The 27,664-nt window shown below is 35.7% G+C and overlaps 1 protein-coding gene and 1 long non-coding RNA gene across 2 annotated transcripts; both read right to left on the bottom strand.

The window, feature by feature from the left end:
• Positions 1 to 37: 37 nt before the first annotated feature.
• Positions 38 to 21,383, bottom strand: LOC104595713 (glucose-6-phosphate isomerase, cytosolic). The gene is made up of 23 exons (XM_010256571.3): positions 21,075 to 21,383; positions 19,541 to 19,591; positions 19,374 to 19,450; positions 19,079 to 19,208; positions 18,291 to 18,446; positions 18,033 to 18,129; positions 17,877 to 17,919; positions 17,165 to 17,232; positions 16,985 to 17,069; positions 16,845 to 16,893; positions 8,466 to 8,538; positions 8,291 to 8,351; positions 8,086 to 8,152; positions 7,335 to 7,391; positions 7,164 to 7,217; positions 6,940 to 7,068; positions 4,123 to 4,186; positions 3,917 to 3,990; positions 3,488 to 3,541; positions 3,331 to 3,399; positions 1,264 to 1,353; positions 1,061 to 1,168; positions 38 to 534 (listed from the first exon to the last, which is right to left on the bottom strand). The coding sequence occupies exons 2-23, from the start codon at positions 19,589 to 19,591 to the stop codon at positions 484 to 486; spliced, it is 1,707 nt and encodes a 568-aa protein (XP_010254873.1). The 5' UTR covers positions 21,075 to 21,383; the 3' UTR covers positions 38 to 483.
• Positions 11,102 to 11,502, bottom strand: LOC148791280 (uncharacterized). Its single transcript, XR_016076299.1, has 2 exons — positions 11,361 to 11,502; positions 11,102 to 11,176 (listed from the first exon to the last, which is right to left on the bottom strand). It is a non-coding gene; the product is annotated as an uncharacterized LOC148791280 (long non-coding RNA).
• Positions 21,384 to 27,664: the final 6,281 nt, after the last annotated feature.

Here is a 27,664-nt window from a genome sequence, read left to right as displayed (position 1 = left end):
CCCTCTGGGAATGAAATCCTATGCCAACTGATTCTAATTTTGACGATTCTGAATACAATTCAGAGAGATTTTGATTCAAATTCCAACTGCAAACCAAACAAACCCTTAATATCATTACAGATTTGATCGAGTCAGCCTCAACCGAACCCCACTCTAACCCCGATCAAGAATAAGTTTTATTGGGCTGGCAGGCCCATGGAAAATGTAAACATCTGCAAATCCTGAAATGACTTTAATTTAGCCAAAAATTATTTCAAAGTTGAACTCATTGATAGCACCAGTTTCCTTCTTTTTTTTTATTTTCTTCTGATTTTATTAACCACGCCAAAGCCAGTCAGCTCCAAAACTCAACCTGTAGGTTTTGATATCCCGAATGACAGTATCTGGATCTCCAAATATACAAGTGTATTATCACGATTCCCAAAATCTGTAGATGCTCCACGGGATTGAAGTATAAGCCTTATTGAACTCGACCAACATCTACTACATCTTTGGTAGAATAGTAGATGGATGAGCAAGAACTCGTGATTTCGCCTGTGAAAAAGAAAACGTTTTTATATATATACCACAGCCAGAACGATACAAAGTGAAAATCAGGATTTGTCAGGTAGAATACACAGGGTGCTACTGCATCATAAAAATTAATATAATCTATGTCATGTGCAAATGCATGTCTATTGTCAGTAGATGCCTGTGAAGCGACTAGCATCGCATCTGTGGAATGAGATAAGGTGGTAGACACACAACAATTTAGATAATTTTTCATGATCAGTTATGGAAATGTTGCAGATATGATCATTTGTCATATAGGAAAACGGCCAATGACAAACAAGGGAACTTCCCTTGGTTAGACCCACATGAAGGGGAGAGGGAAGACATATCAATGTGGTAACTTCTGACCTCCCACATGTCACAGTTTTACCTATGGATAACAAGATCATTTGTCCTAGAATTGGCAACCTTAGCTTCCCTAACAATCATGTAATTGATTGGTTCCAGCATGCAAGTTCACCCACCATCCTCATAGCATTCAACATGATGCTGGGGTGCAATTTCATACCTCTAGATATTTGTTTAGCATCTTCGTGGTGCTGAAATTAAAGCCTTCAACCGGCTCTCCTTTTATACGAGATGCATTAAGTTGCTTTCTAACTTGAGAAGCAAGTGACTGCATTTTAAGACATAGAAAAACAAATCTCATCATGAAAAAGAACCATAGAGATGGAAACTGCTGGCAATATAGCATCAAGAAAAGCACCATACCTTGCCCAACTCCACCCCCCACTGGTCGAATGAATTGATCCCCCATATAAAACCCTCCACAGCAATTCTGTGTTCATAGATTGCTAATAGCTGAAAACACACACACAAAAAAAAAAAAGGTTGATAAGAGCATTAACAGAAAGAAAGAAGTTTTTTCTCTTTTCATTCTGGGTGAAATGATGTTCTCAGTGCATAAATCCAGGGGCAAAGACACGGTGTTTTGTTGCTTATTACAGAAAGATGCCCCTCTGACAAAGGCAATCCCAAAAAGTAGCACCTACGCTTAGTGGGGTTAATATCAACAGCCAAGACCATTTTCAACTAAGATAAACAAATGGTCACTCAAGGACTGTGTCTAGCTAGAATGTAATTTAGTGCATTTGATTATCTGACATCGTATATTTTCAGAGGTCAAAAGCAATGCATCCGCCCTATCTCACCTGAAAGACAATCCTGTTACCAAGTGTGTGCCCTTTTCACAAGTGGTATTACTTGTAATTTTAGTTTCTGTAGAAACCTCAGAAATTCTGAAATCAATGACATGATATTAATGAATAACTTAAAAAGAGATTTTACCTGGACTGGATGTGGGTGATTGTGACAGAAACATTTGGGTACTTGAATCTCAGCTATGTGAGGTTGGTGACTTGGTTCCTTACAGATATACGCTACTGTTTGATCACCTCATTTTGCATTAGGCCTGTTGATTCCTTTTGTGTCTTTGAGGTGTCTTTGGTTTCAGCCTCTAGCATGTTCTTTTTTTCCAGAAATTTTATTGATAGGTTCTTTTTTTCTTCTTTTTTCTAATAAATTCTAGGTATTCATCAAAAGAAATAGAAAAGTAACAAAGATATTTAAGTTTCTTATTCTGACTACCAAAGCCATGATAATTTGGAATTTACACCATTCAAGAAAATGGACAGCATTCCCTTTGTAAGAATTACCAATTTATAAACCTTACCATCAACACTATTGTAGCATTTCCCAAGTAAATATCAGCGCACCTCTAGAGGTACAGGATATAATCACTAGTGTTTCCAAGCCACCTTGAACCTTCCATCTGTTTTCAAGTAGCCGTTATCTAGTGTTTTAAACCCCACAATATGTCTATGCTTCCATATTTTCATGTAAATAGGATGTGTATGTGGAAACAAATGATTGTTCTGCAACAGCAGAGGGAAGAGACTCGTCTGGACTGCTGGATTATGGGCATACATGATGATTGAGTTGAAAAGCTAAGTTATGTGGGTATAATAAAGTGAGTGGAGCATTGATCCAAATTCAGGATGGACAATTTGTGTTTGTTTTCTATATAGAGTGCTAATATGGCATACAAACGATGTTAACTGAAAATTCTCGTAATATATTTTTCTTCAATGATAAACATAAACATTCTCCTTGCTTTGAAAAAAAAAAAGCCTACGTTGTCACACTTGGATGATGATAAGCTAGTAAAACGAGAAGGATTTTGAACAAACTGAAACATCCAGTAACTCATTGAATCAAACATTTTTCCACAAACTGAAACATCCAGTAAATCATTGAATCAAACATTTTTCCGTGCCTCAGGAGGTTCACAACATGACAGAATGAAATTATCATACTTGAGTGGGCATGCATTTAGTCTTTTTAGTAAGGTAATCTATGAAAACAACCTTTTCAGATACAATTTCTATAGGACCATTGCCAATAACACCACTACTAATTTCAGTGGGCCAAGAAATGAAATCAAGGAAATTCTCCTGAAAGCAACAGATGTGAAATGGAGAGTTCTACCCTCTTCTACAGATGGACATGCAATGGAAAGAGATTTCCCATTCGGAAAATGTACAATTTTCACTTGCAGTCAGAATGATATCCCCTTAATCTCATTGCAGTCAAAACAAAACTAGTAAAGTAAAACATCCAGTACAAATAGGAGAATTTGTTCACTATAGAAGAAAAAATTCAAACATGGAAAGAAGTTCAAACTTCTTCAACAAAAACTCGGCACATTGACAAGAGAAATTATTACAATTAAGAGAACTAAACTGAAAAGTAAAATTGCAAAAAGAACTGCAGAAATACCTGTCCAATATTATAAGCATTCAAAGAGGGAAGTAAAAGGCTCAGGGATGGCCGGTTGCCAGAGAAAGTCTGCAGAAACAAGACATGAGCTAATACTGAATGTTAAAAGGAACATGTCAGAATTTGAAAATTAAAACAGGAACCAGGAGAAAATCACCTTGTGAGGAATAAGATGTTGAGGCACGTTCTCATTTAATAACTGCTCTGGGGTCTATAAAGCAAAATAAATTAGGTTAGATATTCAGGCAGACAGATAATGGAATTGTGGAATATGACATCGTAAAGTCCATGGTTCAGCCATAAATATCATTCTGAAGAAATGGTTGATATACTTATGAGAAAATTTTCCTTCCAAGAAGAAACATCAGGTGACTCATGAAAAAAGAAAAATTAAATGTAGAAAATTAATTTAGATAGTACTACAAAGTTTAAACAACTATGAAGTTTGAATATGTCACAAAGTTTTTACAAGAATTAAGACTATCATTTTCCAAAGATAGTCTAGCCACCAAGAATAGAAGAATATAGATTAGCAGATCTCCACCAGAAACAAGATTAGAGATTCACACTACAGCAAAAGGCCTACCTTCCCATATGCAAGGGCATCTGGTTGTGCAAAAAAGTTAGACATGAGCTCATCATGATTACTCACCAGCTCCCCTACATTGAGATCAAGAACAAGAGAAATAAAGTGATTCGAAATGACCATTGCAAATCAAAGGTACAGAAGACAGGCTCTCCCTAAAAAGCTACCAAAAAATTAACTCCCCTACCAGGAGTCATTTAGAATACCTTTCAAGTAGACAGGTTGTTGACTCTTCACAACACCAATGAAATCACAAGGAATAACCCGTCCCTGGAAATTCCAGCAGAACATGCTTGTAGATATAATCAATAATTACTTGGAAGATTATTTCAAGTAGCCAACCCCATATGGTTGGGACAAGGCTTAGCTAAATTGTGTCAAATGGTTGGCACAAGGCCTAACATGTGATCATAACAGAGAAAATTTCCACATGTGGTACCAATCAAAACAAGAAAACATTTGCCACGTATAGTGTAGAAAGCAATCAAAGGTTTTTGAAGATAACAATGAATAATCATTTGAAGATTATTTCAAGCCTAGCATATAGAAACATTTGCCACTTACAGTGTGGAAACCAAGGGGCCCTTGTTTAGTGCAATAAGTAAAATCTTGGGATGATAAGAATGAGAATGTAGTACAAGTTTCAAAGTAGCCACTTTGTGCAAAAAATGCCAATGGTTAGGCCCATACCTAGTCCACCCCTCCAAAGGATGCTAATGCAAAAAATGCTAATTTGGCCGGGGGCCAAATTAGGCAATGGCCCTTAATAGAAGCATTTAAGGGTTCTACATGGAAACTGAGAAGGCTCAAATAATTGGGCTAAGGCTTTGCTTAATCATATAAAATATTCTACTTGGCATGTGACTAATGTTGAATTTTTATAATACATTTCCAAGGGATAAATAGAATGAATCTGTAAATGCATCAAGCAAGGCTATTCCAAAGCCATTTATCAAATTACAAATTTCACAAAATAGAAAAAGGCTCCCAAAGTCCAAGTAACTACTTTCAGAAAGAAGTATCATTGGTCGAAATTCAACAAGGCAATGTGAACATGCATCTCTGTTCCCAAACCCTGTGGCACCAACTACCACGAAGTTAACTACAATGAACCCCAAATAGTCCTAATTTAGCTAAAGGGATATTTATATATATGCATTTAAGACGACCATGTACCACTCCTAATTCTCGGGCAATAAAAATCAGCCTCATAGAGAGAGAGAAAAAAAAGCAAGGTTAACTAGACATGTTTTCAAAGTCACTGAATTTCGTAATATCTGTCTTTATTGTGGTTGTGCTTCTCTTTTCAATTTTATCTACTTTCTCTTTTTCTCCTTTCTTTTTATTATCCTGTAGGGTGGAGCTTGATTTCCTAAAAATCCAAATTTATGGAGAAAGTTTGAAATTGCCTATAACATCCCATAGATGCAGAAATGGTGCCAATGCACTTGACCCATATGAAAAAACAGGTGAGAAATGATGAACCAAATGAAAAGAAAATGCAATCAACTAAAAGACTCAAATTACTCAGTTGAACAATCACAGTTCAGACTGCCAATCACACACACACACATATAGCCATGGTTATCCTGATATCTGTATATATCTAGTATACCCATGTTGGAAATGACATGTATCTGGTGTGACACTGGGCCACTGGCTACTGCAATGACACTCCTAGAATATACCTTATTGTGGGAAGATTTCTTATATTTTAACACTTTATACAAGGAATTCCAAAGGACATGGGTAGTAGTAAGAAATTATTTAAGCACTTTAACAGTGGATATGGCTTTAAATAGAACGGATTGGCAAAACAGGATTCATGTAGCTAGCCCCATATAGTTGGGATAAGGTATGGATGATGATGATGATACTAGGAATTCCAAAGATGTCCAGATATGTCAAGAATACATTGACAAGTATTTAAAAATGACATTTAGAATAAAAAAACAAATACAAAAGCACGGCACTACTATACCAAATGGAATGGAACACCCATTTTCCATATTCATGTCCTGCTCAAGAAAAAGAGAATCAGATCCACATGTCCATGTTTGAGCATCTTTAGTGTTGGTTAAACCTCAACAAAGCATGGTTCAAGGATTTGGTACATTTTTACTAAACTAATTATTTGCATATCTAGATAAGCAGAATGCAAACTCTACGCCCAGGTTGTGATTGTAGTGTTCATAGAACCAGGACAGGACTGGATAGTCCAACCAAAAAAACGTGAACTGGTCCACCAGAGAGTTTGGTCAGGCTCTAAAATCCAGCCAACTGGCCATTCCAACCAGGAAATTGGTGAGCCGGTCCCAGTTTCATAAAACTGGCTGGTTTTTATTCAGTTTTTTAAACTTCTATCCTAACTTCTGGAGGCCATAACTTTGCGCTCAGTTGTTCAATTGGGTGATCTTTTTTTTATTTTGGGTAATTTTTCGCGATCTATGTATTCCAAGACACCAAAAGCCCCACTATTTGTGCCAAAAGAATGCCTTTTTTGGCCTCAAGTCTTAACTTTTAGCATAAAAAATTAAAACTAAAATAAAAATATATATTTTATGCAGAATATAAGCACGTATTTTGAATATATGTATATATTATATGATAATGTATATTACCCACACACACACAAGGATGACATGTCAACAGGTTGACCAGCTTGACCCAGCTGGTTGAACCGATGAACCACAACATAGAGAGGAAAATGGTTCTACCTCCAGGTCAATTCATTGAGCATTGGTAAGATTTGGTACCACACCTACACAATGCATGGAAAGACAGGCTCTATGTCATCTTTTGGGTAGGCTAAAATAAGGGAATGCAGCATGGTGTGAGTTCTGAGGTCCAACCTGCTCAACAGGTAACCTGGGGTCATCCAACCATATGTATCATATTAAAGTCATAACAACTTCAAAAACCATTTCCTGGTTGTAGGGATAGCATTGCCTTTTAGATAGAGGGTAATAATGAGCTGCCATTTTATACGTAAGTTAATTATGTTAAGATAGGATCCCAAATACCTGATGAATTAGCTGGTAAAAGCTATGCTGACCATTTGTTCCTGGCTCACCAAAATCAATTTCACCTGCCTCATATGGAAGGTGCACTCCATCAATTGATACACCCTTCCCATTACTCTCCATGCTAACCTACATTCATGTAGATTTAGTGATTAAGAGAGAGAGAGAGAGATTGCAAATAGAAACTTTGAAATGAAATCCAAATAGGGAATTAGAACGTATACCTGTTGAATATGTGGTGCAAATTTCTCTAGGGCTTGAGAATATGGTAAGATTGCCTGAATGCACATTAAAATATTTTGTTGTTATGAGGTGACCACCACAAAACTATTTCCAGAAACATATGCATATAATTGCAGTTAATAGTGTATATTGATCATCTCATAAATACTCACTCTTGCAGGATATCCAAGAAACGAAACATTCCAAACACTCAACAAACCTAATAGCACCTGACCCCAATGAAACCAATACAATGTTATTAAATAGGTCAAAACCAAAGACAGAAAACAACAAGAGAGCATGCAAGGCATCCCATCTGATGGATTGCCGAAAAGAAATTAGCAAACCAAGAGCTCTTGATGGAGTACAAAAGTCCAAGACCCAACCCGATATCCAAAGATTATTTCAGATTTGGATTTCAAACCCTACATGCATTTAATAATCAAATTGGATGTGTATCTAACCCAATTCAAGTAAGATCCGAGTCCAATTACATTTTATATAAAATGTAAAAGTAATTAGGGTTAGGATTATTAATAATCGAATCAGAGGTACAACCAGGGCAAATTGACAGCCACAAGCAGATGCATTGTTTGGGTCTAATGTTAGATGATCCCAACTCAGATATCTAGTCAAAGAATTAAGCCAAATTGACAGCCACGAGCAACTGATCTGTTAAACACTTTCTTCTACTATTAACCATATGCAAATAAAGTTTCCAAAACAATGCAATAGATAAGGTGGTTAGGATTGACTGGCAGCATTCTTTCGGAGGTACAACCAGGCCTGACCCACTGCCTATGTATTTACGGCTAACAGTATGCAATTGATGGATTGTGCTCGATCTGCCAATTAGACAACACAAATTTCTTCATTCTGAAAAAAAAAAACAAACAAAGCAAAATAGATCTGTCAGGCCCTTACAGGTATGTTTTTCTCAAATGGTGCTGAATGGAAATGTTGATCGATGCTTGAAGCTCCTTTTAGAAACCTTTAAGAAAGGGGAAAGTAAGATTTTAAGCAATTACATAGCAGAATCACGTGAAAGTATACAAAAGCTATAACAGCACAACGATCATAATAGATTGTAAACAGATAACACAGGGAATCATAGATGCAATCACCATACTTCTCAACAACTGAGAACCCATATTGGAGAGACAAAGGCAGCACACCAACAGCACTGCAAACTGCAATAAGAAGAATACTATCAAAAAAGGCCCACAAGGTAGGCAAAGAATTTCATTAGACCCAAACTTCAAGTAAACAATAAAATGCCATGAACATGTAATAAACATGTTTACCACTATATCGGCCTCCAACCCAGTCCCAGAAGGCAAAAGCATTGTTAGGGTCTATTCCGAACTTCTCAACAAGCTGCACAATAGCAGTAAGTAGCAAATTTACAGATAAGATAGAAAATATTTGACTAAAGACAATCACGTTCAACGCATTAAACATTACCCTTCAAAAGGAAAAGAGGAAACAAAGAACAGAAAACAATGTAATAAGGGTGATGATATTTGAAAACATGATATGGATAGTCAAGTTTATTCAAGGAACAAAAAGACTGCAATTACTTGCCCATACATACAAGCACTAGGAAATATATATGTAGACATACACAAGAAGCAGTGAAAAGAATCTAGAACCAGAAACATTGCAGATCTGATGCAAGAGAATATGGTGGGCTATGAGGCTTGTCATCAGTCAGACTAACAAGGATCTAACAAGTATGTTGGTATTTGAAATATCTACATGACAATTAACAGAACATATTGTCCAACATGTGCTGGACATGGCACCACCATGTAAAACATGGCTTCAAAATATGAAGTATACCTGATACCTAGTTCACAATTCTTGGTACAACCTCGACAATTGTCTATAGGGAATCTGGGCCATTCTTGTATTATGGTGTTTATATAAGAATAAATGGAGAGATGTTTTATATTATTCAAGGCTTGCAGGTAAAGGAAATGTTATTCAAACAAATGCATGTACCACTGGATGGGCAATGTTATGCACCACTCAACTCTTTTATGTACATGCTGGACCAAAAAAAACTCTTATGCAAATGCACGTATCATACCACTCAACTGCCTACCACCGGATGGGCAATGCTACATATGTAGTGGCTAGTATATTAGTGGATTGGTAGTTTCTGGTAATGGGGTGTCTTGACAGTAAATCTGATTGAAGGTTACAGCAAAGAGAAGAGAAAAGAAGAGAAGAGGAGAGAAAAGAAGAGAAGAAGAGAAGAAGGAAGGAAGAAGAAGTGTTGAGGCAATGGAACAGTACTGGCGACGCCAGCTTCATTATAATATATAGGGCGAAAAAATAAGAAGGGAAATGACCCTTGTGCCCCTACTAAGTGATAGTACAATAATAGATCAAAATAAAAAAAGGCTTTAATCAGCCAAACAGACCCTAACAAACATAAAATCAATTCTTTTAACACTTTCAACACTCCCCCTCAAGTTGGAGCATAGATGTCAATCATGCCCAACTTGTCACACAAATCATTATGCCGCACATGATGAAGGCCTTTGGTGAAGATGTCTGCAAGTTGTTCTTCTGAGCTGACATATGGGGTGCACACTTCTCCACTTACAAGTTTCTCTCTAATAAAATGCTTGTCCACTTCAATGTGTTTCGTCCTATCATGGAGGACTGGATTAGCTGCAATGTTGATAGTCGCCTTATTGTCGCAATAGAGTGACATAGGGTTGCTAACTATAAAACCCAGTTCTCCTAACAGATTTCTTATCCACATGATTTCAGCAACTCCATGAGACATAGCTCTGTATTCTGCTTCAGCACTAGACCTAGCCACCACACTTTGCTTCTTACTTCTCCATGTGACTAGGTTTCTCCCTACAAAGGCACAATATCCACTGGTAGACTTTCGGTCATCAACTGCCCCTGCCCAATCAGCATCAATATATACCTCCACCTTTAAATGTCCATGTTTCTGGAACAGCAAACCAGCTCCAGGAAACTTCTTGAGGTATCTGAGGATCCTCTCTGCAGCTTCAAGGTGAGTTGTCTTAGGATTGTGCATGAACTGATAAGGACACCCACTGCATAAGCAATATCAGGCCTGGTCATAGACAAATACAAGAGTCTCCCTACAAGTCTCTGAAACCTCTTCACATCTTTCAAGAACTCTCCCTGACTGTCTCCCAGATGATGGTTATGTTCAATTGGTGAGTCAATTGGTCTCACCCCCAATTTGCCTGTATCTTCTAGTAGATCTAGTACATATTTCTGTTGGAAAATAAAGATGCCCTTGTGAGAGCGGGCAACTTCAATTCCAAGGAAGTAACATAAGGGGCCTAGATCTTTCACCTCAAATTGAGTGGCTAAGAACTTTTTTAGTCTCTGTATTTCAGCCTCCCAATCTCCTGTGATCACTATGTCATCCACATACACAATTAGAGCTGCAATTTTTCCTTCACCTTTCTTTAGAAATAGTGTGTGATGCATTGTTTGAACCCCATCTGCTGAATTGCTGAGTGGAACTTACTAAAACAAGCCCGAGGAGATTGTTTCAGCCCATATAAAGATTTTTTTTAACCTGCACACTTTCTGTTCACTGGCTTTAGCACAAAAACCTGGAGGTTGGGTCATGTACACTTCCTCTTCTAAGCCACCATTCAAAAAAGCATTTTTGATGTCCAATTGGTGCAGCTCCCAGTCAAGATTTGCCGCTAGTGAAAGGAGAATTCTGATAGATTTCATCTTGGCTACTGGGGCAAAAGTCTCTGCATAGTCCACTCCATATACTTGTGTAAAACCTTTTGCCACCAGTTTGGCCTTGTACCTTTCAACAGTTCCATCAGCATTGTGTTTCACTGTGAACACCCACTTGCACCCCACTGGTTCCTTCCCTTCAGGAAGATCCACCAACTCCCAAGTGCCATTTTTGTGTAATGCATCAATCTCTTCCTTCATTGCATCTGTCAATTCAGGTTTGGATAAAGCTTCTGCCACATTCTTAGGAACGGGGATACTGTCAACAGAGGAGAGGAATGCACGATATGAAAATGAAATATCATAGGACACAAAGTGAGAGATAGGATGGTTAGTGGTACAAGATCTAACATCCTTTCTCTTAGCAATAGGAACATCAAGATCATTTATGATAGGGGAATCAACATTGAGAGGAGCAAGCATATCAATAGAAGCAAGTGTACCTAGCTGATGGGAAGGATCAACCTCTGATGAAGCCGATGATGTTGGTTGCATAGTGTCAGGTTCCACGGCTCTTGAACTCTACTGGCTTTTGTGGCGGCGAAGAAAGACACGGAATGGAGGGTAAGGTAGAGGAGGTAGTTGAGTCTGAGCCTGTTTCTCCTCAACCCTACTCTCCCCCTGAGGAGAAACCGAGAAGAAAGGTTGATTCTCAAATAATGACACATCTATTGAGACATAGTATTTACAAGAAACGGGATCATAGCAACAGTACCCCTTTTGAGATAGAGGGTAACCAAGGAAGACACAAGGAATAGCACAAGGATCAAGTTTACCCCGAGTAGGTGACAAGTTATGAACAAAGCAACAACACCCAAAAACACGCATTGGAATGGGGAACAACAGAGTTGTAGTAAACAAAAGCTAATGTGGAGCCTTATACTCTAGTAACCGAGAGGGAATACGGTTGATGATGTACGTAGCACACAGAACAGCATCCATCCAAAAGCGCTTTGGAACATTCATATGGATTAACAAGCCACGATCTACTTCAAGAAGATGACGGTTTTTTCTTTTAGCAACACCGCTTTGTTGAGGTGTCCTAGCACAAGAGATTCGTTGAAATGATCCACTCGAAGCAAAGAATTCTGTGAGATCACTATGGAAGTATTCCTTTGCATTGTCCGATTGGAAAATATGAATTTCAATTTGGAACTAAGTGAACACCATGCGTTGAAAGTCTTTCACAATTTTAGGCACTTCCTCTCTAGACCGCATAGGGTAAACCCAGGTGTATCTAGAGTAATCATCGATCAAGGTAATGAAGTACTTATATCCAGCCTCAGTAGGTAGAGTAACAGGGCCCCAAACATCAGAATAAACAATATGAAACGGAAATTCAAATCTTTTATTTCTCAAAGGAAAAGAGCTTCTACAATGTTTACTCAATTGACATATCTAACACTACAACTGACTCACCGACACAACTTTGGAAACATAACTTTTAACGACTCAAAAGAAAGATGACCAAGATGACTATGCCATAAATAGACTTGACTCTCACTGGACGAACTCAAAGACTCTGTAGCCACAAGACCAACTTTATTCTCCAACACGTAGAGGCCATCCACCATGCTTCCTCTACCAATCGTCTTCCCCGAGGCCAAATCCTGAAACACACATGAAGACGAAAAGAAAGTAACGGACCAGTTCAAGGAGTGAGTAATACTACTAATGGAAAGCAGATTTATAGGTAGCTTAGGAACATGTACATTAGAAAGGGTAAGGCCGAGTGGGAGAGATATGGTTCCTTGGCCGGCTATGGTGGAGAAAGAGCCATCAGCTAATCTCACCTTATCTCTCCTAGAGAGAAGATTGTATGCCTGAAATAAATTTGACTTACTGGTCATGTGGTTTGAGGCTCCAGAGTCAATTACCCAAGGGGAATCAGAGGTACGAGATGACACATGGAAGGCAGTGGCAGTGTTACCTGAAGCAAATGCAAAAGAGGTAGAAAGAGTAGGACCAGTATCCATCTGGCGAAGAGTCCTACCATATAACTCCAAATGGTCACGAAAGGAGTTGATGATCTCTTCCTTAGGGTCAGAACTGGGATGCCTTTCCTGAGTTACCATGGGACCAGTCTCTTGAGATGCCATATTAGCTGGGTTATACCTTTTCTGATTCTGCTGACTTGGTTTCTTGCCCTGATCAGTTGTTGACTTCTTACCCAAATCCTGTGCCCATTTAGGTTTTCCATGGAGATCCCATCAGGTATCTATGGTGTGTCTTGCCTTCTGGCAGTGAGTGCACCAAAGCTTACTCTTATCATTTGTTCTCTTCTGAGAGTCACCCTTATTAGAACCACCTCCAACATTAGTTTCTGAACTTCCCCGGACAGCTAGAGCAACTGGCTCCCCATCTGTAGAATTCATCACATTTCTTCTACTTTCTTTTGACTGAACCAAGGCATAAACCTCCTGAGCTGATGGCAAGTCTTTACTTCCCAAGATCTGCACCCTGATGAACTCATATGAAGGATTCAGCCCCAAGAGGAAGGCAAATACCCGTTGTAGAGATACAAGTGATTTGTATGCCTTTGCATCCTCATCACACTTCCAGTTAACATTCTGATAGTGATCAAGCTCTTTCCATATCGATGTCAGATCCGAATAGTACACCGAGAGACTCCTTTCTCCCTACTTACAAGTGGACGATTCAGCTTGCAGTTGGTATATCTTGGCATAGTGTCTCTGCTCTGAATAGGTGGACTTTGCTTGTTCCCATATTTCACAAGCAGTTTCAGCCCACATAAAAGTTTTTCTCACCTGTGGCAGCATGGAAACTAAGAGCCAAGACATCACCATACTATTTTCTTGGTTCCATCTATCATATTCAGCACTTCCGCACTTCGGTTCCTTCACTTTCTCATTGATGTATCCTATTTTTCCCCTAGCAGTGATGTAGAGTTTTATTCCCCTACACCATTCAAGGTAATTCAGACCATCAAAGGGAATGACAGCCATGGGGAAACTCATATCCATTCCCCCACTTACCCCATTTTGATTTTCAAAAATCCCTGAAGTAACAGAATTCTCAGAAGACATGGTCAACACAGAATTTTTTTATCAAAAAACTTCAACTTAGGATCCCTCCTTATATCAAAACAAAAAAACTCCACACACAACAAGTGATTAGTCCACCCACACTGCAGTTTTTGGACTTAATTTGAGCACAAGACCAGTACCAATTTCCAAAATAAACAAGATGACAGATATGATTTTCAGACCTGTATGGAGTAGCAGTCCCAACTTACTAGTTTTCTCAGCAGGTCTACAAGCAATAATCACAAGGGGAGATCCTTACACACAAGGCATCAAGCCAACAAGTAGAGAAAACAGGTCATACGTGACCTACAATAGCCTTTCACAGGTACAGGATCACACGATCCAAAACAAGCAGAGGAAAAACCTCACAAGGATGTGCTAACATTCAGTGGATCAGGTCCATTCGTTTTCCTCTTAGTACACGACCAAGGGAAGAGAAGAAAAGAAAAGAAAAAAAATGGGGTGGTACCAGTTGCAGGTCTGATTCGAACAACCCAGATGTACTCCTCTGTTCCACCCAGATTCAGCAGCTTGGAGAAGACACTTGATTGCCCAGATTCAATGGCCACGCTCTGATACCATCTTGACAATAAATCTGATTGAACGTTACAGCAAAGAGAAGAGAAAAGAAGAGAAGAGGAGAGAAGAGAAGAAGTAAGAAGAAGTGTTGAGGCAATGGAACAGTACTGGCGGCACCAGCTTCATTATAATATATAGGGCGAAAAAATAAGGAAAATGACCCTTGTGCCCCTACTAAGTGATAGTACAATAATAGATTAAAATAAAAAAAGGTTTTAATCAGCCAAACAGATCCTAACAAACATAAAATCAATTATTTTAACACTTTCAACAGGGTGTATGTGTTTTGGTGGATTTAGGGTGCAGTTAGTTGTTTAGTTTCTTGAATTCTATGAATTGATTATATTGTTATGTTATGAATAAAGAAGGATTTTGTTATAGGGGGCCAAGAACCGTTTTTAGTGTTTAAGGAGGTCTGACCCCCTCAAAGTGGCCTTCTCTTTTTCTCTAAACATTATATTTTCTGTTAGCTCAAGAAAGCACGTATCAGGCACATGTTCAACCCCACAGATATACGCACTATACCCAACCTTGTATTGGAGTTTTACCCAATTGATAGTAGTTATCCATACTTCTTAACTATAAAATATTAAAAAAAAAAAAAAAAGTCCACAGCAGAGGTTCTGTTTTTACACATTGCAAGGTCTTTTTCCACGAGTGAAGGATGAACAGAAGAATGTGGAGACTGGAGACACCTTCAGCTGCGTTTGGAAATGGTGTAAATGTGTGTGTGTGTGTGTGTGTGTGTGTGTGTGTGTGTATACACACACACACACACACACTACAAATCATGACACCTCCGGTTCAGGTGCATGCAAAGTGGGACTGAGTGTCCAAGTTTTCACTTTATTTGACACTCTTCTCGTTTGGCAACTAACAATGCAAAACATGGGTGCTTCTCTCAATGGAAGAAGAGCATGAATTTACTTGGTTAAAATCAAAGTAGTCTTTCACCCAAGATCAAAGTAAACTCTGACAAGTTTGCAAGTTTATTTTGATCTTAAGGTTATTTTCACATTGTTTCCAAAGGCATGCAAATCAGGACCGGGGTGCAATAATGCACCCAACTGGCATTTACATCATTTCCAAACACAGCCTTCTGAGCTCCAAAATACATTGCTAAGTGAAGGTCCCTAAGTTGTTGTTGGGGAAGTTGAATGGATGACCAATTAGCAAATCCATTCTGGATAGTTACATATGCATGTATTTGCTTATGCATTTAATCACATATATGTTTATGTGGAAATATACAAATATGTAATCAAAATAAAACATTTATTATCCTTGCTTGACCTACCATGGACAAAGCAAGGTCTATTTTTTCCCACCAGACAAAAAAAAAGAATAACACTTGGGAAGAGGATCCTTATAAAGTACAAACATCATTTATCAATGTGGATGAAAACTTTTTTTCTAGACTCCAAATTTCTAAGATATGAAAGGGAATTTGCCAAGGAACAATCCTTTCATCCATCAGTAAGAAATCTACAAACTTAGGATGAGACAACTGGTTGCAAAAATAAGTGATAAAAGAAAACAAACTTTTCTTCTTATCACAAACCTTAGCATCCAGAACCATCATTAAGGGCCTAGGCTTCACATATAAGGATCACGATTCAAAAAATTCTGCCAAAGAACCTACTTGAGTTGCATTTCAAGAAAACTTTGTCCATGTTTTGCAAAAACTGAGTTGGGGTTTTAACCACCTGATACCTCCTTTTAACCTCCTATATAATATTATCTATAAAATATTTAAAAATTTACAAAAAAAGAAAAAAGTGTTACCCACCTCTTTTTACATTACTAATAATTAATAAATTAGTAATAGAAAGCAGCCATATATTTTTATTGTTACCACATAAATTTCATTTGCAGGTTTAAGCTCAAATTCAGTGCATATATTAGTTAATAAATAATTGTATCACTTTATAAATTGATATACATATATAATATGCAAATGCTCAACAATGCTCCAAATACTTGCAACCTTCAAAATTGGCATGCCAAGTATTTACTCTGGTTCAATGCTCTAGTGCCTAGGCACTAACAGACAACAGAATCAGTAATATCATTGTCCTCGAGAAGATCCATAATAGGTCTTACTCCAGCTAAAGAGTGTAGAACTGATTATTTGACAATTATATACTAGGACATGAATTATAAATTATGCCTATGGGAAGAATAAATAAATTATTTCTCAAACTCTACCATGACAAAAAGCTATGATCAGAACATGGAAAAATATACGACCAATCAAAAGGCTACAAGGAAAAGAAAAACAAATAAGGAACATGGAAATACCGTAAGGTTTGTACTGACAGCCACCATATGCTTTGCAACTGCTTGAGGTCTGACATGGTAGAACAAATAAATGAATCGTGTGCAAAAGAAAATTATCAGAACCAAATTCCCAAAAGACTAAGTTAGGTTAGTTCACAGACCCAAGGGCAGCTGAAATCCACTCCCTCAGTGTTCGGGCATTCAACATGGTTTCAGCTGTTGTAAAAGTCTTTGAAACCACCACAACTGCAAAAATAAATAGCTAGGATATGAAACGCAGAAAACACTTCAAATGAAAAGTGCCAAAATGCCAGGAAAAAAAAACAAAACATGCAGTTTACCTAATGTGGTTTCAGGATTCAACCCTGTGATACTTTTGGCAACATCAATTGGATCAGCATTTGCAAGACTGCAGCAAAATGTTAATATAGGATAAGGTAGACTACAAAATGGAGAGAGTTACTCATTAAAAAACATAACATTGGGCTATCAACAAATCTAGACTGATTTTACAATACCACCCATCAAAACTGAAGAACTTTTTCTAGAACACCTAACACAATTCCCCCAAGTGTCTAGAAAAATTTTAGATTTAGTGCAGAGAATCTCTTCTACGCAGCATTCATCAGATCATAGACCCAAAGTAGGGGTGGACACAAACCGAGCTTTTCACGAGCTATTCGAGCTCAGCTCATGAAAAGCTCGATTCAAGCTGATCTCAAGCCCAATAATATAGGCTCGTTTACTAATCAAGCAAAGCTTGAGTCCAATGAAGCTCAGCTCATTGAGCCAAGCCAAGCTCAAACATATGAGCTTTCAAGTCGACCCAAATTTGAGCTCCTGTTTCTAGCTCAAGTTGAGCTCAAGCCCAAACTCAAGTCTCATGTTTTTCTGCCAAACCAAGCTCAAATATCCAGATATTTGGCTTGACTCAGCTCAAACCCACCCCTACTCCATAGTAAACATATACCCTAGGTAAAAGACTCAAGGAATCAAACATCTTCATAAACAATTAATGCATCAAGAATAATTGAATTCATGGATCTTTCTTACAATCGCAACTGACGTCCTTTTGAACATTGTATAGCTTCTGGGTCTGCGTGCAGAACAACTTCAAACATTGGAAAACAGAAACAACTTCCAAATCTACAATAGAAGCAAGACTATATTGTAGGTGGCAAACATATAGCCAATATGGTATCAACTCACCTGTTTGAAGAGCAGTGTGAACAAATAGAGGACCCAAGAAGCTTCCACCAATACCAACAGCAACAACATCCTTCAATGGTTTTCCTGTAACTCCAGCCTGATTACCATTTTTTATCAGCCTTTACTTGATATTTAAGCACCATAACTAATACAATATTTCTTTCCTTATAGAGTTATAAATCCTTCATGTACACTTTTTACCTATAACTAATACAATATTTGTTAATTTCCTTACAAAAAGAATAATAAAGTTAATACCCAGGAGCCACTTCGGACTCTTTCAGAGAAATCGCTGATCTTGTCCAAGACTTTCCAAACATCAGGAACCACATTCTTCCCATCACTGTATATTACTTTATCCTTTGAAGCACGTAGAGCTACATGAAGGACAGATCTATTCTCAGTGCTGTTTATCTGAAGAAACCAACCAAAAATTCAGATGCGAAGTTCAAATGGTTATCTTGTCATAAGAAGTAGCCATAAAACAAGTATACAAGATTAAACTATTGAGATGGATGCAGGGCAAGACTACAAAGGTATTCCTAGAAATGGGTTCACTCTTAGTAACCTAGGGGTAAGGGGTAATCCCAATGGGTGATGAGAGAAGATGAAATTTATCTATGACAATTTGAACATGTCTGAAGACAACCACTAACTACAACAGTGAGGAGCAATTTAATGCAAGTTGAGGGTTCTATAACCATACAACAGTGAGAAGCAATTAATGCAAGTTAAGGGTTCAAAATGAGTCAGGAGAAACCAAGGAAATGGTTGAAACAATAATAAAGGACTTAAATATTCAAAGCTTAACAGAACACACAACCTCAACAGAGTGAATATCAAACAAAACCCTGTAGCCAACTCCAAATAGCTAGATTAAGATTCTGCCAAGTTGAGTTGACTTCAGTATCTAGTCATATGAACTGCAGCAGTATTTTAATTCTGCCATAAAATAACTATTTAAGTTTCCTGAAATGCAAGTCTTACATCAGCATTTAAGACCAATTGGCACAGTGTATGTGCTTTAGGACATGATATTTACTTACATGCTCTCCACCGTACATGCTATTAATCTTTTGCTTGAGATGTGCTGCCTCTGCAAGTCTGAAGAGCTTCTCCATGGTCTCCTGAGTGGCACACTGCCTTGAGTAGTCCAATAGCAACCCATCGAATTCACTAGAAATACATAGCAAGATAATATATTAGAAAATATGCACTAATCCCAAAACAGGAAACAAAAAGAAAGAAAACATATAAAACTTCAGATGTTCAATTTCTTGTAAGCTATGCTATCTAATTCAAACAGAAGATAGTCTCTAAGAGTAAAACTGAGAATCATACAGCATCATTGACTTGCAGCGTTCAGAGTCACTCATCAAATCACGTAAATGTGTCTTCTTGATATCCTCAACATGGGCCTGCATTGTAATACAAGTTTCATCGGAAATACTATATGGTAGCTATAAAATGCACCATTCTTAAAAAGAACAGCATGTAATTTAGTATACCTTTAAGTCCCTCCAAGGTTCTGTCTCACAAATGAGTGTTCGTGAAGCCATCTGCAGTCATGGGAGATTGTTTAATATGGTATCACCGTAGTTGAGATTATTTAATATGAGTGTTCCAGGTGTAGTTGAGAATAGACGTGGTTGTTGCACAGACAGGTAAAAATAGATGCATTGGTGCTTCATGAAATCATTCATTTCTTATGAACCTAACCATCTAAGAACCAAAACGGAATAGAAAGTTAAGAAATGAAAGTGCTATGGTTTTTGGCATAAAACTTTAAAAAAAGTGACAAATTAAGAACAGTATAAACGTTACTTCTTTCTCCTTTGGGTAGATCACTGGGGAAACAAGAGTTATACAAGATAAGGTGGCACGTTCTCAGAAAGCCTCCTCAAAAATAAACCTATTCAACATATTGACTCATTTTCATCATAATTAATAACCGCCGTACCCTGAATGCTTTCTGGAAGCACATGCAAAATCTTTATTTTGTTCTGATTTTTCTTGCCACATGCCACATATCCAATATAGATCTTATCCTCTATGGAATTTAGTTGTTCCTCTAAGGCATCCAATGACCAGTTGTATATCTCCTACTAGCCACACTTCTTTGGCACCTAAGCCCTTTTCCCATAGAAGAGTCTGCCTTGCCAAGGATGCTTCAACCAGATCAATGGTATTTTCCTTCTTCTTAGTTGGTCAAGGTGGTCATGGATCAAGCACCTGATTAAACCTTCATCTTCCTTATTAACAAGCGACTCAAAATTCAAAACTGAGTTTGACAGTGAGACAGTCTGGAGGGATTCATCTTACAATTGTTACGATCTTTTTACTCCTGTTCTTAATTCCTATCAAATGACTTTCCAGCAAGTCCTTTCCCACCGCTTCTATCTATTCCATTAAGATTTTGTGGGCTTTCTCCGCAATCTGAGTTGAGTTAGGGTCCTCATTTCTGAATATCCATCCATTTCAACTTAGCCACATTGCCCATGTGAAGAAGACTAGCTTCTAGCCTTCCCCATCATTCTTTTTTTTTCCTTTCAGTCTCATTCCCCAAGTTAGGAATGGATTCCCCGTCCTCTCTTAAGTCCTAAGTGCTGATGCTCCATTGATTGCTATATTTAATGAGCTAGGAAAGTTTTATGATATATTAACCATAATGAATTTTTATTTTTTTGGTTGGGGTGAGGACTGAGGAGAAAGAGGAGGAAGAGTTGAGCTGCTAATAAATTATTGAATCAACATGGCAGGATAATACAAAGAAAAATAAAATGGCACTGAACAACAAAAAACTGGTTAGAACGTCCAAGCAAATGGAACGAGTTCTTTGAAGCAGATTATCGATCCAAATAACCTGAAAAATAATTCCGAGCTCTTGCAAAACCTCGACACAGATAAACACTACAAATGCCAATGAGTTTACAAGCAACAATTCATGATAATCCAGGACTGACGATCATCTGTGAACTTTGATAAAGATATCATGTAAACAAATCAAGCAAGCACTTGGAAATGAAAAACTGAATACATTACCGCTCTATCTGAACCCGAAATCAAAATAATTGCAGATGAGATTAGGGGTTTGGCCACTGAACAAAACCGCTCGCTGCGCGCTTAGTTTCCCTTGTTTCCTCCTTTTATATATTTCTATTTCTATTCTCTATCTGTGGGCGAGTGTTGCCGATCAAGCCATGAAGCTGACATTGCACTTTATTACTGCAACACCACGTGTCAAGCGAAATGGTATGAGACAAAGTCACAAAGACTGAGAGAAGGAAGTGGGCAGGGATTGTTTCCACGTTTCAGCGTGATGTCTTGCAATGTTTTAAAAACCCTGCGTTTAGACATTAGAGGCCGAACTAGAGTTGAAAATCGTTGAAAAGCGAGCACGGCGCAGCACGAATTGGGCCGTGCCAGCCTGCCAGGCCCGGCACGAACCCACGTATCGTGTTAAATATTCATGTTTTTATTAATGTTTTATTTTTTTAATTTCTGTCATTTTTCTGTACCATTTTTAAAACTGAGATGGTAAAACTTTTAGTCAAAATGACTGATTTTATTTTTTCTTTTTACCCTTACAATTTTTGTTTTTCCAGTATTTAATTTAACTATCATAATTCATGAGGTTGTTCATTAAACTTTTTTCAACGATAAAAAATGAGAATGCAAATGTTTGTATCTTAATTTTACTTTTCATCTTTATCTTTAACAATTTTTGTTTTTCAATATTCTTTTTTGATCATTCAAGTATTTAATCTTATCATAAATGGCCGCATACATTCTCGGTGGTAACCTTGTTGCTATCTACTATTTTCATTTAACTCATTGCAATCGTCCATAAATTCTCATAAATTATAAATAAGACACATAAGGACAGCTAAATGGTGGTTGGAGATCCCATAACCAATAATTTATCATTATTTATGTTTTTGCTGAAATCATATATCAATTAATTATTATATAAATTCACCCTGGTATTTAGAATAAAAATTAAAAATTCATGAACCTCACTTAGGATAACATAGTGCATGTGAAATCATCTAAACACCAAACCTTAAAAATAACACAAAAGACACCTCTTATTAAATTAATACTAATTTTAGTTAGATAATATTAATACTATTATGGGCTTAATATTAATTTAGTACTAAAAAATAAGAATGTTGCAATTGGTTTGGTCAAAACACCATGATTTTACTTTCCAACTTTACCCCCAACTTTCTATTTTTTCCCATTGTAGATATTGTCATTGCAAAATAATTATGAAAAACATAAGATGGAAAAAATAATATAAATTGCAAAAAAGTAAAGAAATACATAGAATTTACAAAAAAAAATGAGAATGTTGCAATTGGTTTGCTCAAAACATGCTTATATTACTTTCTAACTTTACCCTAAACTTTCTATTCTTTTCTAATTGTATATATTGTCATTGCAAAATAATTGTGAAAAAAACACAAATAATGAAGAAAACAATATAAATTAAAAAAAAAACAAAGAAACATAGAGAAAGTTTACAAAAAAATATATATAGAAAATCATAAAAATTGAAGAAAAAGCATAAATTACAAAATACAAAGAAAATCCATAAATTACAAAAAAATACACAAAAATTGTAGAATAAAATAAGAATTTATATCTATTACCATATATAAAAAATGAGAATGATTCAGTTAGTGTGGTCAAAAGACCATGATTTTTCATACCAATTCTACCCCTTAGTTTTTTGGTTTTTCCAACATATCCCAATTCTATATGAGGGTGCATGATAGTTGTTGGCCAAAAAAAAAACATTGTCTTTTCTAAAAAGCCATTGAGTGGGCACCAGACCCATCAACCTATTAATGACCCATTTTGGGTTTAATCCAACCCATTAATTTTTCACATAATACATAAATTCTCAAAAAATATAACTATAAAAAATACATGATATACAAATAAAGATAGAAAATGAAGAAAATAATATAAATTACTAAAAAATGTAGAAAATCATAAAAATTGATGAAAATAACATAAATTACAACAAACAAAAAAAACCATAAATTATAGAAAAATGACTAAAAATTATAGAATAAAAGAAGAATTTATAGAAAAATATAAAAAAATGAAAAAATATAACAAAAATTACACAAAAATATAGAAATTTCATTCCATGGGCCCTACACATGTTTGTTAGCTGGACCCATGTCTTATAAGGGAATTTGGCCACTGAGACTGTATGTTATCATGTGTACAGTTGTTAGGTAGGGTCTACAACTCATGCCCTCGGTCATATGTAACATTGTGACACATTATGAATCGTCTGATTGTTTTATTCTTGGACAAATGTGCGGAGGTGCTCAACATGCCTAGAAGGTGTTTGCATACATGTTACTCTAGTGGTTGGTTGATAAATTTTGCGTCCAACTAATTTATTTATCTCCTCTTGGTTAAAAAGTATGAAGAAAATGTTTTTAGGCTTAAATGTAAGTTTTTCATAGTCATCTTAGATAATGACTTCTGCTATTCAATAGTTAATTGAGTAAATTAGTTAACACAACAGCTTAGTTTACTTCTAACCATTAATAGTAAGTATTTTCATAAGTTTTAGGTTATCACAAAATAGGAGATCGGTTAAGAGTGGCATCTCCAATTCTCATAAATTTTGTGTTTCATTGGGATGAACTATATCTGTATATAATGTCATTGAATGTAATTTTATCATTGATTTGGTGCATTAATGTTTCGATTTAATGCATTTGCAACCAACATTTCATAATTATAAAACTCAAATCTTAGCATTTTGTGATGATAGTCTTTTTTTATGTATTATATAATTGTCTTAGAACTTAAACGGTATATGAACTTTTATCTATGCCCGAGATGTAAAAGCATAGTCAAACATCACCATCAATATCAAATACCCCGTGCATCACACGGGCCATTCCACTAGTATTTAGCAAAAAACAAAAACAAAAAAAAAAGTCAAGCAGGCATGTGGGTTAGCCTGGCCCGCTACTAAAGGTGTCAATGGACCAGTTTTGGATTGGACCTTGCCCAGTCCAAAATCAATTTGGACGGATTGGACGGACCAACAAGATATATTGGATTGGACCAATCCAGTCCAAAAAATTTATTAGATTGGATTGGACCAAGTTCATCCGCAATAAAATTTATATTGGATTGGGTTGAATTAAGCCAATATCTAGTCCATTGATATAAGATAAGAATATATGTGTCAATGGACCGGGTTTGGATTGAAACCAATCTAAATCAAAAATGAATTTGAACATATTGGATGGTCTAGACATTGAATTGGATCGGTCCAAATTGGTCAAAAGCATTCATTGGACCGGATTGGACCTGGTCCATTTATAATGGACTCACATTGGATTGGATCAGGTTGGACCAAATCCAGTCCAATTGACACCCCTACCCGCTACAGTGTGAACCCCCCACAATAGTGAATTAGTGAGTGGGTCGTCACAGATCTACGCTAAAGCACTTTTTCAATTTTTTTCCTTTGGCTTTCTTTGGCAAATAAGTCTACTATTATTAACTATGAGTTGATTTGAAAAGTTGGATTATTAACCCACTATCTAGATAGGAAAATAACTTTGCTTTTAAATTAGTTTTAAATTATATATTTAATCTACATTATATAAATATTTTTTACTTATTACACTAAATTTTTGTTTGATATAATTAATATATAACATTAGAGATTTATATATTTCTTATAATTTTTGTACTCTTTTGATTATTTGTTTTTTTACTTTTTAATGATTTGTTATTTAACTATGTCATCGGTTAATTTATTTGACCCAGACAAATAACCCACAACCCAAAAACAACAATAGTTTTTTTTTTTAAAAAAAAGGAAAATAGTTTGCTTTTTAGGTTTACTTGTTATGTATAATATTTATTTTTGTTCAATATAATGAATGTATAATATTGTAGATGTACCTGGTATTTTATTTTTTATAAATATATAACATTAGATATATGCCCAAAATTTTATCTAGTTTTTTTAATTGTTATGATTATTTTTATTTTCTATTTTAAAATTTTTATTATTTGACTATGACATCATTTCATTTTTAGGTTGATTTTAGATTTGGCATTCAATTTTCATCATTAATAAGAATACTTCTTATATTTCATACTTATTTTTGTTTAGTATAATGAATATACAATATTAGAGATATGCTTAATTATTTTTGTTTTTCTATAATTTATTTATTTTAATTTTTTATTATTAAATTATGGCATTGTTGATTAACCCATTTAATCCCAAATGGTTGAATTGCTTACCCATCACCAGGAGGAAAAGCAAATGATTTTGTTTTCAAATAATTTTTCAAAATATTTATTTTATAGTAATAAAGTTGATATTGTGGATTTAATTAGTGGAATTTAATGATGTGAAAAATACTTGATCAATATAGGATTAGTGAGAGAACATAAGTTAGATATGAGATTTAATGAGAGTGAATAGAAAATTAGTTTTATTTCAAATTGATTTTGAATTGTATATTCCATTTCCATCATTAATGAAAATAATTATTATTTGCCATACTTATTATCGTTTAATATATCAAATATATGATGTATGGTTTAATTTCTTACCACCACCTAGATAAAAACACTATTTTTTTCCATGTAGATTTTAAAAGTATAAGTTTTTATGTTATTGAAATTATTAATTTATTATGTATGCAATTAATTAGTGGAATTTAGTAATGAGAATAAATATATGATTCAACGAGGGAGAATGGGAGTTAATACCTTAAATTTGTGATTTATGAGAGGGAATTTAATGCATCAAATAATAGCATTTAAATTACATTTTCTACCATCACAATAGAGGGATCATATTTCAAAAAATAGGGTATTTTAGTCAAGAAAAACCCCAAGAATTTAGAGGTTATTCATACTTTTTATAATAGTATAGATGTAGATATAGATATATCAGATCTGGTTTTGCATTATTCTTTTGTAATTGTGATTTGTACTTTTACGTGATGTAAAGTTAATACTTTTTGTCTTACTTACATTTATTGTCAATGCAAATTCATGCGTACAGATGTAAATTTTTCACCATTTGCCTTTTATCTCAAATTTCTCCCATATAAAGTAAGGATTGCTTATCTTGCTTTCTACCTCACTCCCAAACAAAGGCGGTTGGATCTGCTCCTCACATAGAACGCCTAATATCGATCTTACAACATGCCCTGGCCACACATCAAGAACATTTCCTATCTTTATATTTTGTCTTTATATTTAGGGAAATTGTCCAAAACCAACCATCACCTTCTATGAATTCTTTTAAAGTCATCATAACTTTTCAAAATCATCCAAAACTCATAATGTCAGTGAGATAATAACTTGACTAACGGACATCATTAATTTACTATTTTACCCTACATTATATACCAAAATTACCCCATCATTCTTCAACCCAAAGAAAAAGTAAAAAGAAATTGTCCAAAATTATCTGGGCTGGAACTAGATTTGAACAGGATTTTCGAGCAGGCTGCGGCGGCCGAAGCAGTTGCTTCCGATGGTGTCGCTGTTTCTACTGCTGCACCTGCACTCCAGGGTTTGTATTAGTGCTCGCTCTCCGCTTGCATTCATCTCCACTATTCCTCACATTCAACGTAGTGGTTTGTTTGAAAGGGCGACATCTAATGAAGTCGATACTACAAACCCAGGTTGGTGTAAAGTGCGCTCTGTGAGAAATAGATCCCAATTCCAAACAAAGTAAAGTCTAAAACAAAAAAAAAAAAGAATTTATGCATCTTATTTGCACTCCCATGCATTTTTACCAATGCAAGCAGACTTTTTTTTTGTTGTCCAAATCTTGCCAGGGGATTGCAGTTACATGGATTTGATATTGCATGCCAATATTCTAATGAATTCCATATGGTTCATGAATACAACCGATGCTCTAAAAGATAGAGCCATGGTTTCAAAACTAGTAAAATCCCCATTTTTTAAATACTATGGCTCAATTTGGATGGAGTACAAAACCTTGTAATTTATATTATTTTGTATGTATTTAATATATAATTGTATATGGTTTTTAATATATTATATTTTTTCAACATGTTATATATCATTCTTAATATATATATATATGTACACATTAACATATTATATTATATTTTTAATATATTATATGTTATTAATAACATATCTATACTATATAAGAGTGTGAATGTAGTGTAAAAGTTCTTTTGGATTAAAATTACCCTTAATTTCTTTGTTTGATAATGAGTATAACAATCATTTTATTATAGCTTTAATGTAAACTTTTATATCTACTAAAATGCCCATATTTGTGTATTTAATCCATCTCTAATTGTAAGGGTTCAAAATGTAACTTCAATTATTACTTTCCGCCTCATTTAATCTCCTCTAATTAAGTCTTATACTTAAGGTATTAAATCATATTTTCTCTTATTAAATCTTATATTTTAAGTTATTTTTCACAAATAAATGCTACTAATTAGATCTATGCTGATATTTTTAATAGTATAAATCCATATATTTTAAAATTGACTCAAAATAAAACCATCCTTTTATCCAAGTGGTGGTTAAGCAATTCAACCATCTGAATCAAATTGATCAATCTATGAAGT

This window comes from Nelumbo nucifera, chromosome 5 (assembly GCF_055504915.1).
Source record: "Nelumbo nucifera cultivar China Antique chromosome 5, China Antique-T2T, whole genome shotgun sequence".
In the NCBI taxonomy this organism is placed as follows: Eukaryota; Viridiplantae; Streptophyta; class Magnoliopsida; order Proteales; family Nelumbonaceae; genus Nelumbo; species Nelumbo nucifera.
The sequence above is the reverse complement of the archived record's forward strand: the minus strand, read 5'-3'. Positions and strand labels throughout refer to the sequence as shown.

What these genes read in the sequence shown, in the direction of transcription:
- LOC104595713 (XM_010256571.3), bottom strand. Translation starts at nt 19,591, where the DNA reads ATGGCTTCACGAACACTCATTTGTGAGACAGAACCTTGGAGGGACTTA. An exon ending in TCACACTGCTCTTCAAACAG is followed by an intron (nt 17,920 to 18,032) that starts GTGAGTTGATAC and finishes TTCTGCACGCAG; the next exon opens with ACCCAGAAGCTATACAATGT. An exon ending in CTGTCAGTACAAACCTTACG is followed by an intron (nt 8,539 to 16,844) that starts GTATTTCCATGT and finishes GCTATTGTGCAG; the next exon opens with CTTGTTGAGAAGTTCGGAAT.